The 22,273-nt window shown below is 38.3% G+C and overlaps 1 protein-coding gene across 1 annotated transcript in view; it reads right to left on the reverse strand.

Moving 5' to 3' along the window:
* Positions 1 to 19,153, reverse strand: part of TMEM117 (transmembrane protein 117) — a 208,363-nt gene extending 189,210 nt beyond the window's left edge. The window contains exon 1 of the mRNA XM_006755530.2: positions 19,059 to 19,153. Coding sequence (XP_006755593.1) covers positions 19,059 to 19,136 — 78 coding nt within the window. The 5' untranslated portion in view covers positions 19,137 to 19,153. The remainder of the gene's footprint in view (positions 1 to 19,058) is intronic.
* Between the last annotated feature and the right edge of the window lie 3,120 nt (positions 19,154 to 22,273).

A 22,273-nucleotide genomic window follows, 5' to 3' on the forward strand; every position in this document is an offset into this window, starting at 1 on the left:
ATGTCTGTCACAAACAGAAAGATTTTATTCTTTTTTATGGCTGAATAATATTACACTGTATAACTATATACCACAATTTCTTTATCCATTCAACCACTGATGGACACTCAGTTTGTTTCCATACCTTGGCTATTGAAAACAATGCCACAACAAACAGGTAGTTGCATATATCATTTTGAGTTAACAGCAGGTCCTCAAATACCATTTTTCCATTCAATATTGTCTCATTATAACGTTAACAAGAAAAAAGAAATTGATTCCTGTCTGGGGCCACTGTCAGCAATGAAATAACAGCTAGCATTTACAATAGCCTACAGTGACCCCAAGTTCCATGCAAAGTTATTTGAAAGATGTAGGTATCAGCTCACTTTACTAATATGGAAACTAAGGCCTAGATCACACAATTACTAAGTAATAGGATTGAAATGTGAAACCAGCTCTATGCAAATTCAATATTATTTCCACTATAAATGAAAAAGTTTAACTTATCTGTATCTTTTTTGTTTATTAAGATAAAGATATGTGCAACAAATTTCAGATACATTTTCATCAAAAAGTAATTACACCCCAAAACTTGTAGTAATTAAGTTGAATTCATGTTAAATATTAACTGGAGAGCTATAATCAGTTTGGCTCAGTGGATAGAGCATCAGCCTGTGGACTGAAGGGTCCCAGGTTCGATTCCGGTCAATGACATGTACCTTGGTTGTGGGCACGAGCCCAATGGGGGGTGTGCAGGAGGCAGCTGATCGATGTTTCTCTCTCATTGATGTTTCTAACTCTCTATTCCTCTCCCTTCCTCTCTATAAAAAATCAATAAAATATATTTAAAAAATATTAACTGGAGAAAAATCTATTATTGGTGGCAAATAAATGAGATATTATTCATTATCCTTAATAATCCCATTGCACAATGCTCAAGAAACCCCTTGATTATAGTCACTTAATAACTGTGTAATCTTTGGCTCACAATGACTCTGTGTCTTCAACTGTAAAATGGAAATAGTAATAAATACACCTAATAGCATTGGATCTAAATAAATCAATAGATTAAAAAATCTCAGAAAAGGCTGTGGCACTTGGGCGCAATAAATTTTATATTGTTGTGATCCCTATCGCAGCTACAATAATTCCTTTCAAATCACCAATAAGAAGCAGGGCACCGACAGAGTAATTTCTTCAACAGTATTAATGAAATCCAACTTGATTCAATAGTTGTATTCCTGAAAAATTATGGACAATTCACATTTTTAATAAAAGAAATAGCATTCTTTCTTGAAACAAATTTCACTAATGGGTTATTTTGCACTATAACCATTTCCTTTTGCTATTTATTATTTCAAATAAAATGTTTAAAAGGTAAGGAAAAGTGGGTTTTTATATATGAAGTTAAACTCCAGTACCTAAGAACTGAGAAACAATTCAAGTTACAGAACAGGAATCCCCAGTGTGAGATACAGGTCAGAGAACACCAAATGTTAAATATTAACTTCTTATGTACATTTATTCAGAAACCTCGATTTTTATAGATTAACTTTTCTGTATGTAAATTATATAAATATGTATATATTTATGCATGTGTGTAGAAAAATTTACTTAAAACACAAGCAAAGTAGTTTAAATGCTCAGTAAAATGACAGCACGGATTTGGCCATTTAAAAGAGTTAAGGTTGCTTACAAATGCACAAGCCTTACTCCAGGGAGTGTCTTGGACAACTACACATTCTCAGTATGTATTTTTATCTTTGGAACACCTTCAGGAAATGTCATGTTCTTTTCAGGTTAGTAGCAGGGTCCTGCTAATTTACAATCTGCCACTTCCCTCTGTCTCCCTTTGCCCAGGGTGTCTGTGCTCGCATCTGCTCTCTGATTTGAACCTAGGAACCTGTGTGCAGACGCACATTACCCTAAATTGTTCTGTGCCTTCTCTGTCTTTCCACATCAGCACTTTGCTTCTCACCAGGCATTCTGCAGCTAGGGTTCCTTTCCTTTTGTTGTTGTTAGTCCTCACCTGAGGATATTTTTTCCACTGATTTTCAGAGACAATGGACACATGCCCCCAGGATTGGGGATCCAAACTGCAAACCAGGTACCTGCTCCTGACCTGGAACTGAACTGGAGACACTCTGAGCACCGAGCAGCACAGGCCAGGGCATCATTTTCACGTTACTTTTAGTACCTCATGAGCCGTCTCAATTAACTTAATTCTGTTGATGATTTCAACAAAGTTACAAAGTAATTAATAATAATTTTGTCAGCATTTTTACATTTAATGGTATGTTTAGGGAGAACAGGAAATAGCCTTCTATTGTAGGGTATCGAGTGCTAATCCATACGCATGCAGAAATTATATGCCTCACAGTGTGACGCCAAATCTGTGATTATCTCGCTGCACATTATACTCATGAATTTCAAGCACGAATGGGCAAAAGCCTTCATTAAAAATTATGGACCCACCGTTCAGGAAAAAATGCTAACATCAAAAGCAAGGGAGGCTGGCACTGGTAAGCTTTGGAAAGCAGAGCTCTGCAATTGTTTCAGCCTGATTAACCCATTCACACTTTTGCATTTGTATTAGAAAATTAAACCATCTGCAGTTTTTGTTTTTTGTTTTTGTTTTTTAAAAAAGGTTTCTGAAGAGTAACTAATGTGATTGAACATTGCTGGCTGTCACTCCTGAAAGTAATGTGAACAGGCTGGCAAATAATGTTTCTCAAAGGGAAGGAAAGGGGAAGAAGGCAGGGATTTTAAGGAGGTAACAGACATTGCATCTGAAGAGAAGCAAGTGGGAAGGAAAGGGGAAGAAGGCAGGGATTTTAAGGAGGTAACAGACATTGCATCTGAAGAGAAGCAAGTGACATTTTGAAGTTCTGGGTGTACCAGCATTCCACATAGAATGGCTACTAGATTTGGAGATTAACAATGATTGCCACTCACTGCCCCTGCTGCTGAAATGTTACTCCAGGACCTACACAATTCCCTCCAATTCTCTCTTCATTATTATATTCCATTTACTTCCCCCTACTCCTAATCATCCCAATTATCATAGAATTTCCCCACTGATCCCTCCTCTCACCAGTGCTAGCCAGTACACATGCATCACCCCAGTCTCTTAGGCTGTTGGCATCTTGTATGATGCAACCCTTGCTCCCTCAGCCACCTTTCTTCTCCACGTGCACATTAGCCACAATCTGTCAGCCAGCTGTACCACAGCTCAATGCCAAAGAGCAGGGTGGACACTGACCGCTATTGACCACATGGTCAATAATCACTTTCCTTTTGTGTAGAGTCTCTGGTAATTGACTTTATCACGCCTTGCTAATTTTTTTTAAAGTTCCCAAATGCAATTTAATTTTTGCGATAGCATTTCTAAAGTTTATTATTTCCCCTCCGTACTAAAACACCCCATCCCCAACATTTAAAACTCAACGATATACGATTAGTATTTTTAAGATGCCATGGCAACCAAAGATTATACTTGAATTTTAATAAAAGAACTCAACCTCCCTGAAAAATCTTCTCTTAGCTGGAAAGAATACCAATATAATTGTATGTGGAGTCTTGTCAAGTGCATTCAAGAAATGTCAAACTATATATTCAGCCATGAGTTTGCTTAATCTCCTAAGACTCTCTCTCGCCTTTATGTTGACAAATGAGCAGGGCTGAAATATCAGGGATCTGAGCTGCTGTCAAGATCCACTTCCCATCAAAAGTTGTTCTTGGGCAGCTGTTTTCTCAAAACTTCTGAATTAAAATCTGCACCCACCTCACCTATGGTTCCCCTGGGTTTGCTGCTGAATTCCTCTGTTGCCACTTTAATTGACTCCATGCTTTACTTTTATAGATGAGTCAATGAACTGTTGTGGAATCACACGCAGCAGGAAAATCAGAGAAGTGCCTGGTAATTGTCACTGATTAGGAAGGGGCCTTCTTTACTCATCGGATTCCCAAGTTGGCTCTTGAATGGCATGTGTGGCCCAAATGCCCTCACTTTCATGTTTTTCTACATATAATCCATTTTAGAAAATAGAAAATTTGTATTTTAACAAAATGTGCAACTTGAACACTCTAAAATAAGTAGGACTAAATGTGTATGACAAGAAAATTATTTAATTGAGTGTCTTATTCTTGTCTCTAGTACTGGTAGAGGAAATCTAGTAATATTTGGAACTAAAGACCCACCGGGAAGGAAAATCATGAGACAAAGTTCTACGGTGGTTAAAAGTTCAAATCCCTACTTTGTGTCAAGATAATATTTTAAAATTCAGCATTTTTTAACACTACATTTTAGTCACTTCTTTTGATAAATAGGAACCATGGTTTATCCATTCAAGATTGTCTTGTCATCCTTTGCAAGCATAGATGAGATATAAGTATTCCTTAAAGAATATAAACTTTTCATTGTGATTGTTCATCACTAAACATAATTTATATAATTCAGCTCTTACTTCCGCTAAGCAGTGGAAATTCTGGCAAATGGCATAACATTAACATCAGGTATATTTATACTTTGCGTGACCTACTTAAAGCTGACCTTATTTTAAAAAAATCTCACTTAAGTAGTTCCCTATAAAAAATAGTGAATATACAATCTTGATATTAGTTCATGTTTTGCTGAGCTGTGGGAATGATAGTATAGAGCAGTGGTCGGCAAACTCATTAGTCAACAGAGCCAAATATCAACAGTACAACGATTGAAATTTCTTTTGAGAGCCAAATTTTTTAAACTTAAACTATATAGGTAGGTACATTGTTATTAACTTAATTAGGGTACTCCTAAGGCTTAGGAAGAGCCACACTCAAGGGGCCAAAGAATCGCATGACTATCAATCCCCAGAGGGAAAGTAGGGGAGGGTGGGGGTAAGGGGAAGAGATCAACCAAAGGACTTGTATGCATGCATATAAGTCAAACCAATGGACATGGACAACAGGGGGATGGGAGCATGAGTGTGTGTTGTGGGGGAGGTTGGGGGTTAATGGGGGGGATGAGGACACATTTGTAATACCTTAATAATAATAAAAAAAAAGAAAAAAGAAAAAAAAAGAAATGAAGAAGGGTAAAAAAAAAAAGATGTAAAAATTAGTAAAATGTCTTCATTCAGAAAAATGCTAATTGTGAACCATATTTTAAGTTGTTCTTGTTTGTGAAACACTATAATTTTTTTAAACGAAGTAACACTATTAACAGACATAATTCCACATGCTTTGTCTTTTATCTCACATCAGTTCACAGTCATATTTTCTAAGTAATAATTACTCAAAGTAAGCCACACTGGGTAAATGGTAACAATGCTTAATAACATTTAATGAGAGGTAAAGAATCAGATTTAAGCACATGAAGAATTGGGGGAGCAGATCATTTGCTGGTGGGAGGGTGAGCCGAAAGGAAGTGTATGTAGATGATGCTGTAATAGAATAGGCTAAATGATGTCATGATTGTTCTCCATATTATGAGCTTGAAAAAGATGGGAAGAGGGATGCTTGTCCTGGTATCTACAGAGGCTAACTTCTTAAATAGTTTGAGCCAAAGACTGGGCATCGTGACACTGGTCAGCTCTTCATTGTGGCATTGGCCGGTGTCCGTTTGGGAGTCTGTTGAGGTATCAGAATGAGGTCACAAAGTTGCTCTGTAAGACCCCAAATCAAGTTCTAGACCTAGAACTGGAAGCTAGGTAAACTTACCCAGTGCTTGCTTACACTGCCCCATGGCCATGGGCTCTTGGGTGCTGCAACTCAGTGAGGAAGCCAGCCCTCCTGTCATCCATGTTTGATATCACACCTGCTTCTCTGTTGTATGGTCTCTAGGCACCAAAAGACCCCTCCCCTTGGTTTCCCTTCAGCTTAAAATCAGATGGTTATGACCCCAAAGATATGTCAAAATACCCACATGCTGAACTTCCCTAGAATCACCTTACAGAAATGGTCCCAAACATGCCTTCATATTAGAAACGCAGGGAAACTCAAAAAATTCTAATACCCAGGCTACAATCCAGACAAATTAAATCACTATCTCTGGAGTGGGGCACAGGTATCAGTTGTCTTTGATTCTTCCCAGGTAATTCCAATGTAAAGACAAATTTGGGAACCACACCACTATATGGAATTCAGGTTAAAAAAAAAATGATTGGGGCAAGCAACTAAACACTAAGCTTGGTTCATTGTATCTATATAGAAACTGCCTAAAAGCATTATAAATTCTGACACCTTAATGATAATTGTATTCATTTAAGATGTCCACAGTGAATATTCATTAAGTATCCATCTGAATACCATCCTATCTAATAAAAGAATAATATGCAAATCGACCAAACAGCAGAATGACCAGTAGGCAGGGAGCAAGGCCAGTGAGCAGGTGGTGCCAGGCCAGCCAAAGCACATGCCAGCAGGCAGAGAGAGGGAACAGTGATGGGGCAGGGGCAGCAACCAGCGGCGGCAGAGGGGTGATGGGGCGATTGCGGGGGGGGGGGGGCATCCCGCAGATGTCAGTAGGACAGCCTGAGAATTCCCAGATTGTGAGAGGGTGAAGGCCAGATTGAGGGACCCACCCCTGACCCCCAGTGCACGAATTTTCATGCACTGGGCCTCTAGTTTCTTTATAATAAACCAAAGCTAGTCAGTAAGTAAACAAATACATCATGAGCTTAAGTCTCTGCATGCATGACTGGCAATGGCTAATCTGACCACCATAACAAGAGTTTCCTTAGCACTTTAGAAAGTATTATTATGAAAATGTTTTCATGCCCATATGAGCCTTAAATATTTGGGTGGAGAGAGTGCTAAGTGGTACAAAGACTCTGTTTTCATCAGCTGTGATTAAAGTGCAGAGAGTTCTTATCTCCCCTGCATGTTAGTGTTCATAACAAAAGAGACCCAACCCGTTTGGGGCGGGGGCAGAGGGGGGGGAGCGGTAAGTTTAAGAGGTGTGATAGAGACTTTCCAGAATGGCACTTGCCCCAAATTCACTCCTCAAGTGGATCTTTCATGTCATGTCAGTTTCCAGCTTAATTCTCCTGTTCATAAAGCACAAAACAGATGACCAGTGGACAGAATTTGTGCTGAAGTTATATCCTACTTTACATTCCTGCATTTTTGTACTAAGCTGAATTTTGATGCCTCTTAATAGGGAATATGTTCTCTGGTTCAACACAACTCTCTCCTCCACCCCCGCCCCCCCATTCACACCCTTTTATCTCATACCAGATGTTTACTAGATCACCCTGGCCCTCAGGGCATTTGAATTCGCAACTCCATTATTTATTATTTATGTAAGTTTAACACAAAAAGCCACTGTCACTCATTAAAACCTCACCTCAAATTGATGACTTAGGATATTGAAAGGAGATTGGGAAGACATAAACAGATGTTATAGGACAATATTGTAAAGGACTGGCTGGGGCAAGGCCCTTAAGGAGATTCCTTTAATAGGAAAAAGTCAACTTTAAATGCAATGATATTATAATTCCATTCTTATCATCTACAATATATTCTAATGTTTAATACCTCACATATTTGTTATTATTCTGTAGGTGGTTAGTATATATATTAATTAAGTGATTATTAATTTAGTGAGTATGTGAGGGAGGCTCTCAGAAAGGTCTAAGTCTACTCAAAGTCTGGAACTTTGCAGCATCAAAATTTAGTAAAATATTTAAAAATAATGCATAGAGACAACTTATCTGATGAATTTTGTCACATTTAACTACTCCCGGGCTGGTGTGGCTCAATTGGTTGAGCATCATCCCTGCAGGGAGAGGTCACATCTTGATTCCTGATCAGGCACATGCCTCAGGCTTGCAGGCTCAATCCCTAGTAGGGGGCATGCAGGAGGAAGCCATCAATTTTTTTTCTTTCTCCCTCTCCCTTCCTCTCTCTCTAAAACCAATAAAAACGTTAAAAACAAAAAGAAAAAAAATATTTGTGGATATAAAGGTAATTTGAATAAAGACAAAAGATAACTGATATTTGGGCTAAAATAGTACTAAAAATAAATTTGTACAGTATCCATTTGATAGAATATACTCTGAGCTTAATTAGGAACTAATTAATTTGAAACTAGAGAACTTATTTTCTCAAAAATATTATCGTCTATAGACATAGTCAATTGGAGGTGTCAGCAATTTCAGAAAAAACACCAATGGCCCTACCTTAGAAACTTATATGGCTAAGAAAGAGAAGTATTGCGTGAATACGTACCAAGAATAATTTTCTGCTTGTTTTTCTAAGTGTTCATAAAATCAAAGTAAATAATGTTTTAAAAAATATATATATTTTATTGATTTTTTACAGAGAGGAAGGGAGAGGGAGAGGGATACAGAGTGAGAAACCTCGATGAGAGAGAAACAGCGATCAGCTGCCTCCTGCACACTCCTAACTGGGGATGTGCCCGCAACCCAGGTACATGCCCTTGATCTGAATCGAACCTGGAACCCTTGAGTCTGCAGGCTGACGCTCTATCCGCTGAGCTAAACCGGCTAGGGCAAGTAAATATTTCTAAAAATTATATTCTTTAATACAAATAGATATATTTCTTTTTATATTTTAGGGGAAATTTTTAAATGGTCCTTGAAAAGGCATTTTATATCTCCACCAATATAGTATAAACCAATTTGCTGGTCAAAAATGTATTTTAACAACTATATAATTTTAATTCTATTTAGTCCCCTGTTAATAGTCAAAAGAATCATATAATAAGCTTGTGTAATAAACTATACAGTCATCATATAAATCAATACGCATTCAATTAAAGCATGATTTTTGATATCAAGCATTTGGGAAGGCAAAAAAATTGTTCATTTTGCTAATTTTTTATTGAAACAAAATAAATGCATTTTAAAAATCTACACTTAAATTTGTCAAAAATCTTCTATTGATTCTGTCAGCTCTAGTTGAAATTGAAAACACCAAAGAGAAACTGGGATAATTATAACACAAGTCAAGGAAAAAAGTACTTGATAATTACTAGTTTTCATTTTTCTTCAATAGCTGCAGATTCACCGTATCTTCTATGATGTATTGTAAAGCCTTATGAGAGGTGCTGTTCTTTTCAATGAAAACAAATGGTTTCTCTCCAGGTTTCCTGTTTCCTCGCAAGCACCTGACTCACGCATTGCTTCTCACGTACCCTCTGCTCAGCAGTGAGAAACAACTTGAAATTTTTAAGTTTGCACATGTGATGTCCTAACTTTCAGTGATCTCTGTTCTGCAGCACTAAAGAAACTATTGATGTAGACCCAATCATCTGCTGCATTTGATAACTTTGGAAGTATCAAAGGCATTGATTTGCTATTATCCTTAACTAGTAAGTTTTGTTGTGATTGTACATATGCTTAATTTATTCCTTTCCTTGTGCAACTACATGTTCACAAAGCTCCTTATGATATTTCATTAAGCAACTTGGTATACTAGTGAAGGGTACTGGAGCCAGGCCAGGTCTTAACATATTTAGTCTGCCAGGGCAAAAGAAAGTTCTTTATTTCCTAATTGGCATTCAGATATATGTAAGGAGAGAAGAACAAATGCCAAGCATGATTTTACGTAGCCACGCATTACCAAAACATTCCCTTTGTTCACTCAAATACTTCAGGGTTGAAACATGGTATAATAGCTTTTATTAAGCAACAACAACAAAAACATAAGTACTAGGAACTTTGTTGCTATAAATTTCTTTTTGATGCCTATAGAACATTTAACTACAAATGAAACATACACTGTGAACATAAACATATTTAGTTATAAAAATCCTTGGGGCAAACAACTACTAAAGAATAGCAACTCATATAAACAAACCAGAGCTTATCCCCCGGAATCGCAGTATGTATCTTAATTATAGTGAAATATAAAGGTGTCCTTTTACTTTCTTTTCCAGTCCCAGAAATAAGGTGCTTTCAACCACTGATATTTGCTAAATGGGAATAGAAATAAATAGCTGAGTTTCTAAAGTTTAAATGTAATAGTACTATCTCTTAGTACCTGAAAAGAAATACACTCCCCTCCAAACTAGTGATATAATTCAACAAATGTTATTGACACTGGAAGAAAAAAAATCAAGCCAAGTCCTGTATCTATATTCCATGTTTTGTTAAAATCTATGATTAAATATTACCAAGAAAGTTATTTAGCTTGACAGAATAGTAAAGTAGTTGAAAGCATTGAAAACTTTGGGAGCTAACGAAAAACTCTCTCTCCCCACCCCTTTTCTCTCTCTCTCTCTCTTTCTCTCTCTCTCTCTCTCTCTCTCTCTCTCTCTCACACACACACACACACACACACACACACACACATTTATTTAGTGCCTCTTTATGCTTGGCCCACAGAAAGAGGCACTAAATAAAAGTTTATAAAATGTTATAGAAGAATTATCTATTTTTATCAACAAAAAGAAGCCTATAACTTAATTTTTGATGCTCTAATCTAAGCTAATATTAACACCCAGCCCTCATCCATATATATAAAAGCCTAAGTGACCATCTGACCGTCCGACCAGTAGCTATGATGTGCACTGACCACCAGGGGGTAGACACTCAATGCACAGGCATGATGACTCTCAGAGGGAAGGGGGGGAGAGGGGAGGGCGGGAAGAGATTAAGCAAAGATTTTATATGCATATAAAGGCCCGGTGTGTGCACCAGTGGGGTCCCTCAGCCTGGCCTGCGGGGATCAGGCCAAAACTGGCAGTCTGACATCCTCCAAGGGCTCCTGGATTGCGAGAGGGTGCAGGCAAGACTGAGGGACCTTACTAGTGCACGAATCTGTGCACCAGGCCTCTAGTTTCATTATATTATTGACTTTCAGAGGGAACAAATATCAAATATCAATGTCTCCTAGCTTTTATTTAAACTACTTCAGGCAATTAATTGACAAATGGTACTTTAAAAAGTGTGAAACATTGTTAGGAAAATTATAAAGAATGGGTGGCCAAAGAACACCTTCTTTGAGGAAGTATAAGCCAAGTAATATAAAGAAAGTAAAATGGAATTAAAAGAAGCCAAAACTGAGCTGGGAATAGAAAAGAAGAAAAGTGAGCATCCCCTACCCCTAATGAGTATGCCTTTCTCTAAGAGATGCTTAGTGTCTTCAACATCTCACCTCAATCCACTTCCCAAGATGCCTTTCATACTCTTAGAATAATATGGTCCATAAATTTTTAATAAATGGATATAAAATACATACAGCACACCAGTAACATACTATAGAATTTGATAGACACTGAATTTAGGGGAGTTATAAGCAGAGCCAGAGTTTGTGATTCTATTCTTGAACATCTACCTACTATACTCAAATCTATTTTACTCAGAAATCCTCTTTTTTTTAATTCCACATCGTATTCTGTTACTGCTTTAAAAATTTAAGGGTCCTGAACATTAAAAGACTTGATCACCATTTGTGATGCTATCTGAAAATAGGAGGTTGGACTCTTATCTTATTAATTTTTTAGTGAAAACTTATTATATTTAAAAAACATGAAACACAATGATAAAATATTTATAAAGACATTAAAATATTTATACATGTTAAAGCAAAATGGCCATATTTGTTTCTAAATTTTCTAATGAGTAAAAAGGTAATGCAAAAAATAATTCCTTGCCTGGCCAGGGCACATGCCTGGGTTGTGGGCTACCCCTAGGAGGCAGGCAATCAATGATTCTCTCTCATCATTGATGCTTCTGCCTCTCTCTCCCTCTCCCTTCCTCTCTGAAGTCAATAAAAATATATTTTAAAATAATAATAATTCCTCTATTCTGCTCTTTGATTCAATCAAACAAGCAGATGAACTGGCAATGATTTTCAGGAATTATGGATGCCATTAAATCTACTGTCCTGGGTTTTGTCTGTGTGGCAGTCAATGCTGGTGCCCCCGCCCCCCCCCCAGATCCTCTTGACCTCTGGTGCTCTGCATTCCCCAAGAACATCCTACCAGAGCAGTGGATCTGGCCCAGGGTAGACTTTACCTGAAGCCACATGACCACATCTGTGCTTGCCTCCTCCACCTCTTCTCTCCTGCGTCCCTCATCTCCTTACAGGTTTCCTTGGAGAGTATATCCACACGTGTCCCCAAGCCCATGATGCATGCTCTTTTTCTAGGGAATCTCACTTAACGTAAACTCTTTATAGAATCACAGTCTATTGCCTAATTAAAATCTTGATCCAGTTTCATTTTCATTGTAAAACATAATGAAATGCAACTACAAATGTACCATACATGGAGTTAACTAATCATGGATTAAAGTCATGAACCAGCTCCAACGAACAGGCTGAGAATGAGAGCAAAAGAGACCACTTCGGAGTACTGCTGGGCGCTTGAGGCCGGACTCAGGGGTTACACATCTGGTGCCCTTCCATTTGTCACATACACTTGTTCAATGAGTTTGCTAGCTCTGATTCTTCGTTGCATGTCTCACAGTTTAAATTCCTTTCTATTATGAAGTTCAGTAAAGCTGTTATTGCTACTTTATTTTAGATACTAAATCAATTCAATTATGCTTTCTATTCTGTCATTTTAAAATATCAGTGGAAGAGAAATAATTAGGAAGCTGGCATTGATCATAATACAAATTGTCAAGCTCAATTCTAGAGAGAATAACAAGGTAGATGTGATCTCGGTTGTATTCCAGGTTATTGTTCATTGACAAACAGCATTTGAGAGCAATCCACAAAAGAGTGACATGTGTACAATAGAAAAAATTTGAACTAAATAAACTATTATTAAGTTGGTGAAATGAAAATAACACAGATAATCACACCCCTTCCTTAGCAAGTATGCAATAAGCATGGGACAACAATAAAAAAAATCACCAAATTTTAGGTTAGGACGTGTATATAATTACAAAATTTATTTTATATTTCCTATGTTTAAACTAGAAGGAATAATTTATTCTCAAATGCTGCAGAAATATTTCCTCCCTCTATTCTGTTCTAGATTTGTTAATAAATACTAATCCAGAAGGAGTATAAATTATTCTCAAGTATGTATTGTTCTTAATCTTCTCTCCCTCCATCCACTAAAGGTTAACCAATCTCTGTCTTGCACAGTAAAGGCTGTCTGCTTCAATGACTAAAGCAGCCGTGGGCAAACTACGGCCCACGGGCCGAATTCGGCCCGTTTGAAATGAATAAAACTAAAAAAAAAAGACTGTACCCTTTTATGTAATGATGTTTACTTTGAATTTATATTAGTTCACACAAACACTCCTTCCATGCTTTTGTTCCGGCCCTCCGGTCCAGTTTAAGTACCCATTGTGGCCCTCGAGTCAAAAAGTTTGCCCACCCCTGGACTAAAGGGGTACATCTCAACCCAGCTTCCTTCTCTCCCCCAAGCTCAGAGCAGAACTTATGCCACCGACAGCAATAATGACCATTCCAGGAACCATCTGGTGGGATCTGAGAATCTCAATCTTTGTTTTACCAAAGAATGCTTTCTATACTCACATGGTCACAGACCATTCTGAGAGCATTGCCTCCATTCAAGGGTGTTTACAATCATGTGTCCTCCTGCAAACAAGCTTAGCAGAAGCCAGTGCATAGCCTTTGGTGGGGGGCGGGAGGAGGGGGAGGGGGGGATTATATCTATGTATCCTGAACAATACAGCTCTCCTCCTATCCCCTTTAGCATTGTGCAATGTTCATGTTATAATACTAAGTCACAAAGTGTAATGACGGAAATAGAAATGGAACTTAATGCTTATGTGCTCTATCGATTCTTTCAAAAACAATTTCGTGAGCACCTGCTGTATGCCTGGTGCTGTGTTGGGTGCTAGGAATATAATTGTGAACACTGTTGACACTGTAATTCCCCTCAAAGAGTTTATAGTCAAGTAAGGAGGAGTTTTCAGTCTTGTTTCTTAAATAAACAGTCTTTTGAAAAAATAAAATAGCAACGTAAATATGCATTATAAAATCTGAAGAAATAAAAGCATGTGAAAAATAAAAAGGCAAAACTTGCCATTCAAATGTTTAGAGAAATAATTTAATATTTATGTATAAAGCAGGCACAGTTAAAACAGAAGGGAAAAATATATCTTTAAAGACTTTTTTTTCTAGCCCAGCTGGTGTGGTTAAATGTCGACTTACAAACCAGGAGGTCACAGTTTGATTACTGATCAGGGCACATTCACAGATTGTGGGCTGAATCCCCAGTGGGAAGTTTTGCCGGAGGCAGCCAATCAATAACTTTCTTTCATCACTGATGTTTTTCTCTCTCTCTCTCCCTCTCCCTTCCTCTCTGAAATCAATAAAAAATATTAAAATTTTTTTTCTAAACTCATATTCTTGAAAAGGCTTCAATAGAGAGAAATAATAAAGCAAATTTAAAAATTTTATTTCTTGTTATAACCCAGCTACAAAGGCTATGTTTTATCTACCTAAAGGCATTTCCACATGAAGGTATTGACTCAGTTTCTCCGGTTCTAGTGGAACTCTGAGTTTCAAGAAGAAAAACAAAGTCTATTAAAACTGCGCACAATTTAAAAAGAAATAGTGACTATACAAACATGAAATAAGGTAGAGTCAATTGGCAAACAACGCAATCGGGGTGTGTGTGTGTGTGTGTGTGTGTGTGTGTGTGTGTGTGTGTGACTAGCTTCATAGTGGAAGCTTTGCTAGTAGTGGTAATATGTATACAAATGTCCACAGACCATCCTGGGGACAATAGGTCAAGGCCAGACAAGTTCATACACACCTAGTGTTATGATGAAAGATGCTCATTAACTACTCTAGTGTTTACCATGAGAACTGCCTTCTTTAGGTCATGGTTCAACTTCACCTTATTTGTACCTTTCCCTGCACAGCCCTTCTCCCAACCTGGAGTTAACTTCAGACCTGGAGTCTGACGTCCCTGTCACTATCATGAGCCATACACCATTACCTGCCACAAGAGGAAAGACACTAGAACAGGGGAATAAGGGGCTGGGAAAAGGTATGGTAGGATGGATAGATAGGAAGTGCTAATAAACGAGGAGCAGGAGCAAGTGCCATCTCGATGTCCTCAGAACCCCCTGCCACCTTAGGCAGAAGCAGAAGCTGTGACCTCTGTCTTCTGAAGGAGGGACGGTAAAACTGGAGCAGCGTGCTGTGGGACCGGCCAGCCCCACTCCGCTCCTTGCTCAGTGGCGCAGAGCCTGGGCAAATGTGTGGCTATGAGGCAATGGTGGCATATGAGACACCCAGTGTTTCTGATTCATGCTTATCTTTATGACAGTTCATCTCTGCTCCTACCGTGGACCAGCTCAAGGATGAATTACACCAGGTATCACTTTATTTCCTTTATGTTATTTTTTTTTTAACCAACTTAACAAAAATGACACGAGGTGCACCACAGAGCCAGAAAAAGTCAGGACTGCCCAGTGAATGGAATCCAGTAGAGCCTGATGCTAAGTTGGGTGAGGACCAAAGATATCCGTAAGATTGATTAATAATTCCCTGCCTGTGAGCCAATCATATAGCCTGGTGTACCTTTTAAAACCATGGGAAAGATATGGATTTTGTCCATAAAATAAAAATCCTTACTTTAGAAATGCATTAAAAGGTACACTTTTATTAGAAATGAAAACAGTCACTTGTTTTGCCATGACAGTCACCTTCATCATTGATATTCATTTCATGATGAGAATTCTGCAGACAAATGAAGGTCAAAGCTACCCTAAACTCCACTTGGGAGGAAAACTATTATTTTTTAAAATGTTATCAATGCACACATATGTGGACATATAAATATTTATATAGAAACCTTCTGTCTAGCCAGTGAACAGAAATGGGAATAGAATGATGTGCTCTGGGAATCCTTCCTGTGTGACTGGACTTGCAAATCAGGAGCGCATTGTGTTTCTTTTGCCATCCCTACCACTGTGGCTAATGAGGAAAGGTGAATATTTCATATAACATGAGCAGAAAGGGACTTTGGATTCTACCCAGTTTATAGAAAGGAAACGATGAGAGGCCCCAGGAAGTAAGGTGACTTAAGATCACATTACTTAGTTAAACCTAAAACCTAGTTTTCTTGACTCTCAATCCAATCTGACTTCTGTGATATGGGAAGTATAATTATGCTGGGAGCGGTCCATCCTTCCTGTTTCAAGGGACCTGGCATATATGGCATACTGTTCTTAATATGTTTGCTCACCTTCTTGGCACTATGTGTTTTAACCAAGGTCACCTCTCCGAGAAAGGTTGTTTCCCGAGGTAGAGATTTTCCCCTGAAGTTAGGGAGGGAATAAAACCCCTTAACTAAGTGCCAGGTGCGTAGTTAATCACTTTAACAACGAACAATCATGCTTAAACTACATAATCCCTGGAATGGAGATAAGAAATGCACTAATCTTTGGAATAGAGATTGATAGGATTGGAATCAACTGGTATAAATACAGACAGAACCTGGCTGGAGAACCTGGAGAATGTGGCTGGAGAACCTAGCAAGAGAACACGGACACAGAACTTGGCTGGAGATTGTGGCTAGAGATCCTGGCAAGGCTGCTGATCAACTGAACGCTGTCTCAGTGTCATTCCTTCTTCGCAGACTCCGTCCACACCTTTGGGGACCCCTGGACCTGCTGGGGTTGGACCCCAGCATAATTAGAGTAGTAATCTATGGTATAGGGAGAGGTAAAACATTACCAGGTTGGATAGTAGAAGCAGAAGACATTACAGTAGTAAATTTAGGAGAAACTATGAAGGTTAACCCGACCAAGGAGAAAAAGAAAGGCCATAGGCTGAAGTCTGAAAATATTTCTATTTCCCTAAACCACAAGAGTAAGGCAGGTAAGTGCACAGTAGAAATACAACCCAGAAGATTCAGGGTCTTTGGATAAAGCTGCACCATGCATTTGATTCCCCAAGCTGCCTTAGGAACTGGACCCCACCTTATTGCTCAAAAGAAATAAATCCAGATAAAAACTAACCAGTAAATAGAGGCAGAGTCATATATGATGTAGGAAACACTATCTTGAAGGAAAGTCTAGGGAGGAGTTGGATGAAAGTGGGTCACAAACAACAACGGGAAAGGAAATGATTTATGGCTGACTTTTGCCTGAAAATTGCAAAGCAAGCTTCTAGGTCTTGTTGGTCTGTTGCTTCTCCCCTAATTTTATGAGAAAGCAACGTATCATACTGTCTTAGTCTATCCACACATTGGCCATTGGGAGGAAACTACAGATGCTCTGGAACCTCATGATCCTGGGGTTCCATGGAAGAATCTTGGGTCAATGAGCCACCCTTGCCAATCACTTCAAGGACTGGGCCCAGTGAGGGGATGGGAGCCCACAACATGAATAACAATAATAAAGCACTAGGCCTGCATTCCACTTCCACATGTTTGTTGTGTTTGTTTGTTTGTTTGTTTGTTTGTTTGTTAATCATCACCCAAGGATATTTTTTTCATTGATTTTTAGAGAGAGTGGAAGGGAGGGAGGGAGAAAGAGAGAAACATCAATGTGAGAGAGACACATTGATTGATTGACTCTTGCATGTGCTCCCAGGACCAGGAATTGAACCTGCAACCTAGGTACATGCCCTTGACTGCAAATCAAACCCATGACCCTTCAGTGCACTGGCTGACGCTCTAGCCATTGAGCAACACAAGCCAGGGCCCACTTCAGCATTTTAAATCTTATCACAGGGCCACATATTTAATCTTTACAGGAAACCTGTAACACAGGTAGAAATTATTCATCCCTTTTAAGAAACGTATGCACCAAGGCTCAGAGAATTGTGTATTGCTTGTGGAAGGTCAAACCACTGGTAGCAAGGTCTGAGGATCTGCATTTCCGATCCAATTCTCCATTTTAGTGAACAGATTCACTACAGAATGGAGTCAAAATCCACAATTAATGCAGAGATTTTTCAAAAGACATCACCTCAAATTCCACAGAAAGTGTACATTTAAAGTTCACATAGTTCTTTCTAAATAATTTTTTCCAATGGAAATAGAAATTTTTTACATGCATCAGCCTGGTCTCAATGGTTGGTTTATTCTAATTACAATTTCTAGTGAGTGCAAATAAAATAAATCACTTCTCAAATTTAGATTTTAAAGTTAATGGAATGGGATACATCTGGTAATTTGTTCTGTTAACATTCTATAATTGAACAGAGATGGGAGGAGGCTTAAAAACAGGCTATACAAACCCTTTCATGGTTACTTAATACTCTTGCAGGATGATCACAATAGCAGCAGTTAAAATATCACTGTTTCTTGTTCCCTGAAAACCTTCCTCTAGGTAAGAAACAAAGCTATTAATGGAAACGCAGTAATGGTTATGACAATCTACCTGTGGTCCCTGGAACACTTCTGTAGGGGCACATCCATCCCAATTCTTGTTTATGTTGGGTATCATCATTCCTTTGGTAGGGCTCATTGTCAAGTGATAGATGAATAAAGCTAATTAGGATTAACTATACTTATAAAAGGTGTCAATGAATGTTAAAGTGTCCCATATTTATGAGAGTTATGCTCTTTGCACTTCAAGATTCTCTCATAAACATATAGGTCATAGAGCCTTTTAGTACATACTAAATGGTTAAAAACAGAAGCTACTTTCCTAACAGATGAGCTCAGCATGAGATATAATTTGTGTATTTGTTGCAGGCATATAATAATAAAGACTAATAATACATGAAAGATTAAAATATACAACTCTCAGAACTCTTAGTTACTACTCTTAATTCAGGTTCGATGAGCAAAACAAATATGAAAAATTATTTTAAAAGTCCATAAAGAATATTTAATGTGATTTTTTGAGACAGGCCAGACAACATTCCTTACCTAAAATTTGCACATGGTAAAAACAATAACAAACATAATTTCACAGGTAATAACTTTCTATTAATTTCATGAATGTGTATATGTTTGTATATACATGTAGCCCAGGAAATAGCCATCAATATTACAAATGTATTTTTTCCCTATTGTAAACAGAGATTACATATTATCTGGACTTACCTATACCCATGAATGTGTTTCACTCAAAACAGAGGTAACTATGTTCTCTAAACCATCAAAAGTGATGTCTATCCCACATGTGAACATGTCTTCTATCGGCTATGAAATGGGTGAAATTAAAATTTCTTACCATCCAAGCTGTGACAAAGTCCCCCATCCAGGTCCCCACAGCAGCTACCTTCATGAAACTCTCATTTCGGATGCCCATATAGTCTGTAATGATATATGCTCTGTGGAAACAAACACACAAGACATTGTCCAGACTCAGAGAGCCATACAGTCAAAGCCGCCTGGCTCAGCAACATGCAAAGAGACTTTCCCTCTCTCGGTAATCTTTCCTGCTTCCTCTCTCCGCATGCACTTACAAACCGGAGAGGCTAGGATGGGCTCTGAGGTGTGTGGGTCAGTTCCAATTAGGCTTGAAAGACTGTGACTATGCCAATTACCATCTGCATTCCATTTTGAGCTGTAAAACTGACAACAGCTTTTGGAAAATCAAACAGAAATACTCAGCAAAGACATCATTTCATGCTCACTCAAGCATGAGGAGAGCAGAAACAACTGTCGAATTAGAGTAACTTGAAAGGAAAGAGAAGAGCTCACTTTCCTTCAGTCTGTCAAGTCAGGACTATTGGAGAGGTGCTGGGATGAGGCTTCAGATATAATACCTGAAAAATGTTCAGAATGATGTCAAGATTTGGGGGAAATTTCCACACGATAAAGCAATGTAAAATGTGCTTCAAAGATATCTACTTTAAATTATTACTTAAGTAATACTAGCCAGAAGATTTAATGTCATCACTCCTTCTGTTTAGCTAACTCTTATTTGCTTGCTAACACCAATTCATACTCTTCACAGGTCAAGGAGAGGTTCAAGGGTACACGTAATGAGACCATGCTTATTGTTGCCTTCGCATTTTCATTTTCTCCTTTGATAGTCAAGAAAATCCTAAGTATTATTTTTCCGTTGATTAATTTCTCAGAAAACTGTGACTCAGAGAGATCAGTTAACTTGCCTAATCAATACCACATAACTAATGAATGGTAGTTAGGAACTAAATATCATTCTCTCTCTAAGTTTGTTCCTCTCAGATTTTTTTTTTTTACTTTAAATTGTGTTCCTTTTCTTATATGATAATACCTGTACAGTTTAGAGTACTAGTTGAACCTGATTCTTCTTAGATTAACTTTAAAACAACACATAGTAAAGAATGACATGTTTGTCATTTATCTACTAAAAGTATAAAGAAACACATATTTTGAAGCCATTGAGAGGGAAACCATCTCCAGGTCAGTCACTTTTTTTCTGGGGTTATTTCAGATAGTTTTTGTAATCCATAAAATAAACAGATAATTGAAATAGTTTTATTTAATAACAAAAGCAAACTTGTGAACTTTAAAAAAACAACTCTCTTTCAATATGCTTCATTCACCTGCCTTGGAGGGTCTGCATAAATCTCTTAAAGTCTCACCTCAAAATTCCTCATGTCTAACTCCATGGCTTTCCATAGAAGCCAAAAACTTTATCGCTGCCATAAAGTGCATGCTTCCCCTGTGCCAGAGATCGTTATTAGCACTTTAAATACTGTGTCTCCACATGTCAGCACAATGACATGTATTATTATTCCTGTTTCATCGACATGGAATTGAGGCTTTAGAGAGTTTTTGTAACTTTTTCAAGGTCAAGCATTTAGTAAATGGACAAGTTTTGAATCTAAATTTGACTGACTTCCAAATCTAGTCACTTAACCACTATGCCATACCTTCTTCCTACAAGTGCTAGGGAGAGATAAAAATAAAAATAAAACCACAAAGGATAACTGCTCTGTTTACCAGTATTTTAGAAGGCATGACTTATTTCCTTTGAGAAGAATTGATAAGAAGTCAGAAGAGCATCCAGAAGCTGCACCTCCCCAGAGCTACCACCAAGTCTCGGACTCCCACTGAGTTCCCTAATCAAGCAGCCTCTACGTGAAAGCCCCCACGTTAACTTGGACAGTTTGGTGTTACTCCCCTCAGTACCACTGCTGCTAACAGTCCTGGGGCAGCGAACTCAGTGTACTCAGGAGTATTAGCTCGGGGAACTGTCCAGCTCTTCTGATGACACCTATTTTGAAGAATATGCTCAATGCCACCCCCCTACTTGTCTACTTTGCCAATTAGTTCTAGAAGGCAATGGGCTAGGGTAGAAATGTCAGGGCACATTCATTGTGGTTGAATAGATGTGTATAAAAGAAGGTATCATTCTTTTATTCAGTATCTAAAAATAAAAATGAGACAAACTTGCAACATATCAGTGATCTAGCCCCCCCCCCAAAAAAAAACGCTAAGAAAACTAAATAAAATTACCCCCAAACTCTGCTTAAAGACATATGAGAGCTGATGAAGCAATGAGGATTAGAAAAACCGAGATACCAGATTGAAAAGAATCATGAAAAGGTGAGCTGTATTTCCTGAGGGGACATTTGCTGATTCTGGACTTGGCCTGGACAGAGGGCAGTCTTGGTGGATTGGAGAGACAGAGAAACTTAAGGAGCCAAGATCCTCCTGAGAAAGTACAGACCCGGAAAGGAGCATGATACACACCTGGTTTTCCTTTCAAGACTTTTGCTAAATTATGAATTTGTTCAGGGGTAAGCTAGACACTCAGCAGAAAGTCCCTGAAGAGCATAGCAGAGGTCTGGCAAGTTCCCCAAGTTCCCCCTTCCTCAAGTTCCTCAATAACAAGAGATTGCTATTGTTCAGAACCTGCCAGATGGAATGGCCTAGGAGAATACACAGAGCCATGGAGGGCGGGAGAAAACTACAGATGGTCCTTGACGAAACTGGGAATCAGTCCTTGCCAGTCCATTCAATGCCTGGATTAAGGTGATCAGGCTCTAGTCCTTCTACTTAACAGAGGAAGGAGTGAATCTTTTCTGAAAGAATAAAGTATAACTTAGATCCTCTTTATATATTTTATATAACATCCAACATTCATTCAAACATTACGAAGATGTCAAGAAATAAGACCATGCCACTGAAAACCAAGAGAGAAAACAATATCTAGACAATAAGCTCCAGAAGGACAGGAAGTTATTTTGGTTCTTCTTTTCACTGTTGGTTTGCTAGCATCTAGAGCAGTGGTTTTCAACCTGTGGGTCGCGACCCCTTTGGGGGTCGAACGATCCTTTCACATGAGGAACTGTATTAAAGGATCGCAGCATTAGGAAGGTTGAGAACCACTGACCTAGAGCTATGTCTGCATATAGAAAGTGATCAACATTTGCTTAATGTATAAATTAATGAAATGACCCCAATTCTTCACATTTATTTCTATATGGCATGGGTAGACCTATGCATAGT

Source organism: Myotis davidii, unplaced genomic scaffold (assembly GCF_000327345.1).
Source record: "Myotis davidii unplaced genomic scaffold, ASM32734v1 scaffold290, whole genome shotgun sequence".
Classification (NCBI taxonomy): Eukaryota; Metazoa; Chordata; class Mammalia; order Chiroptera; family Vespertilionidae; genus Myotis; species Myotis davidii.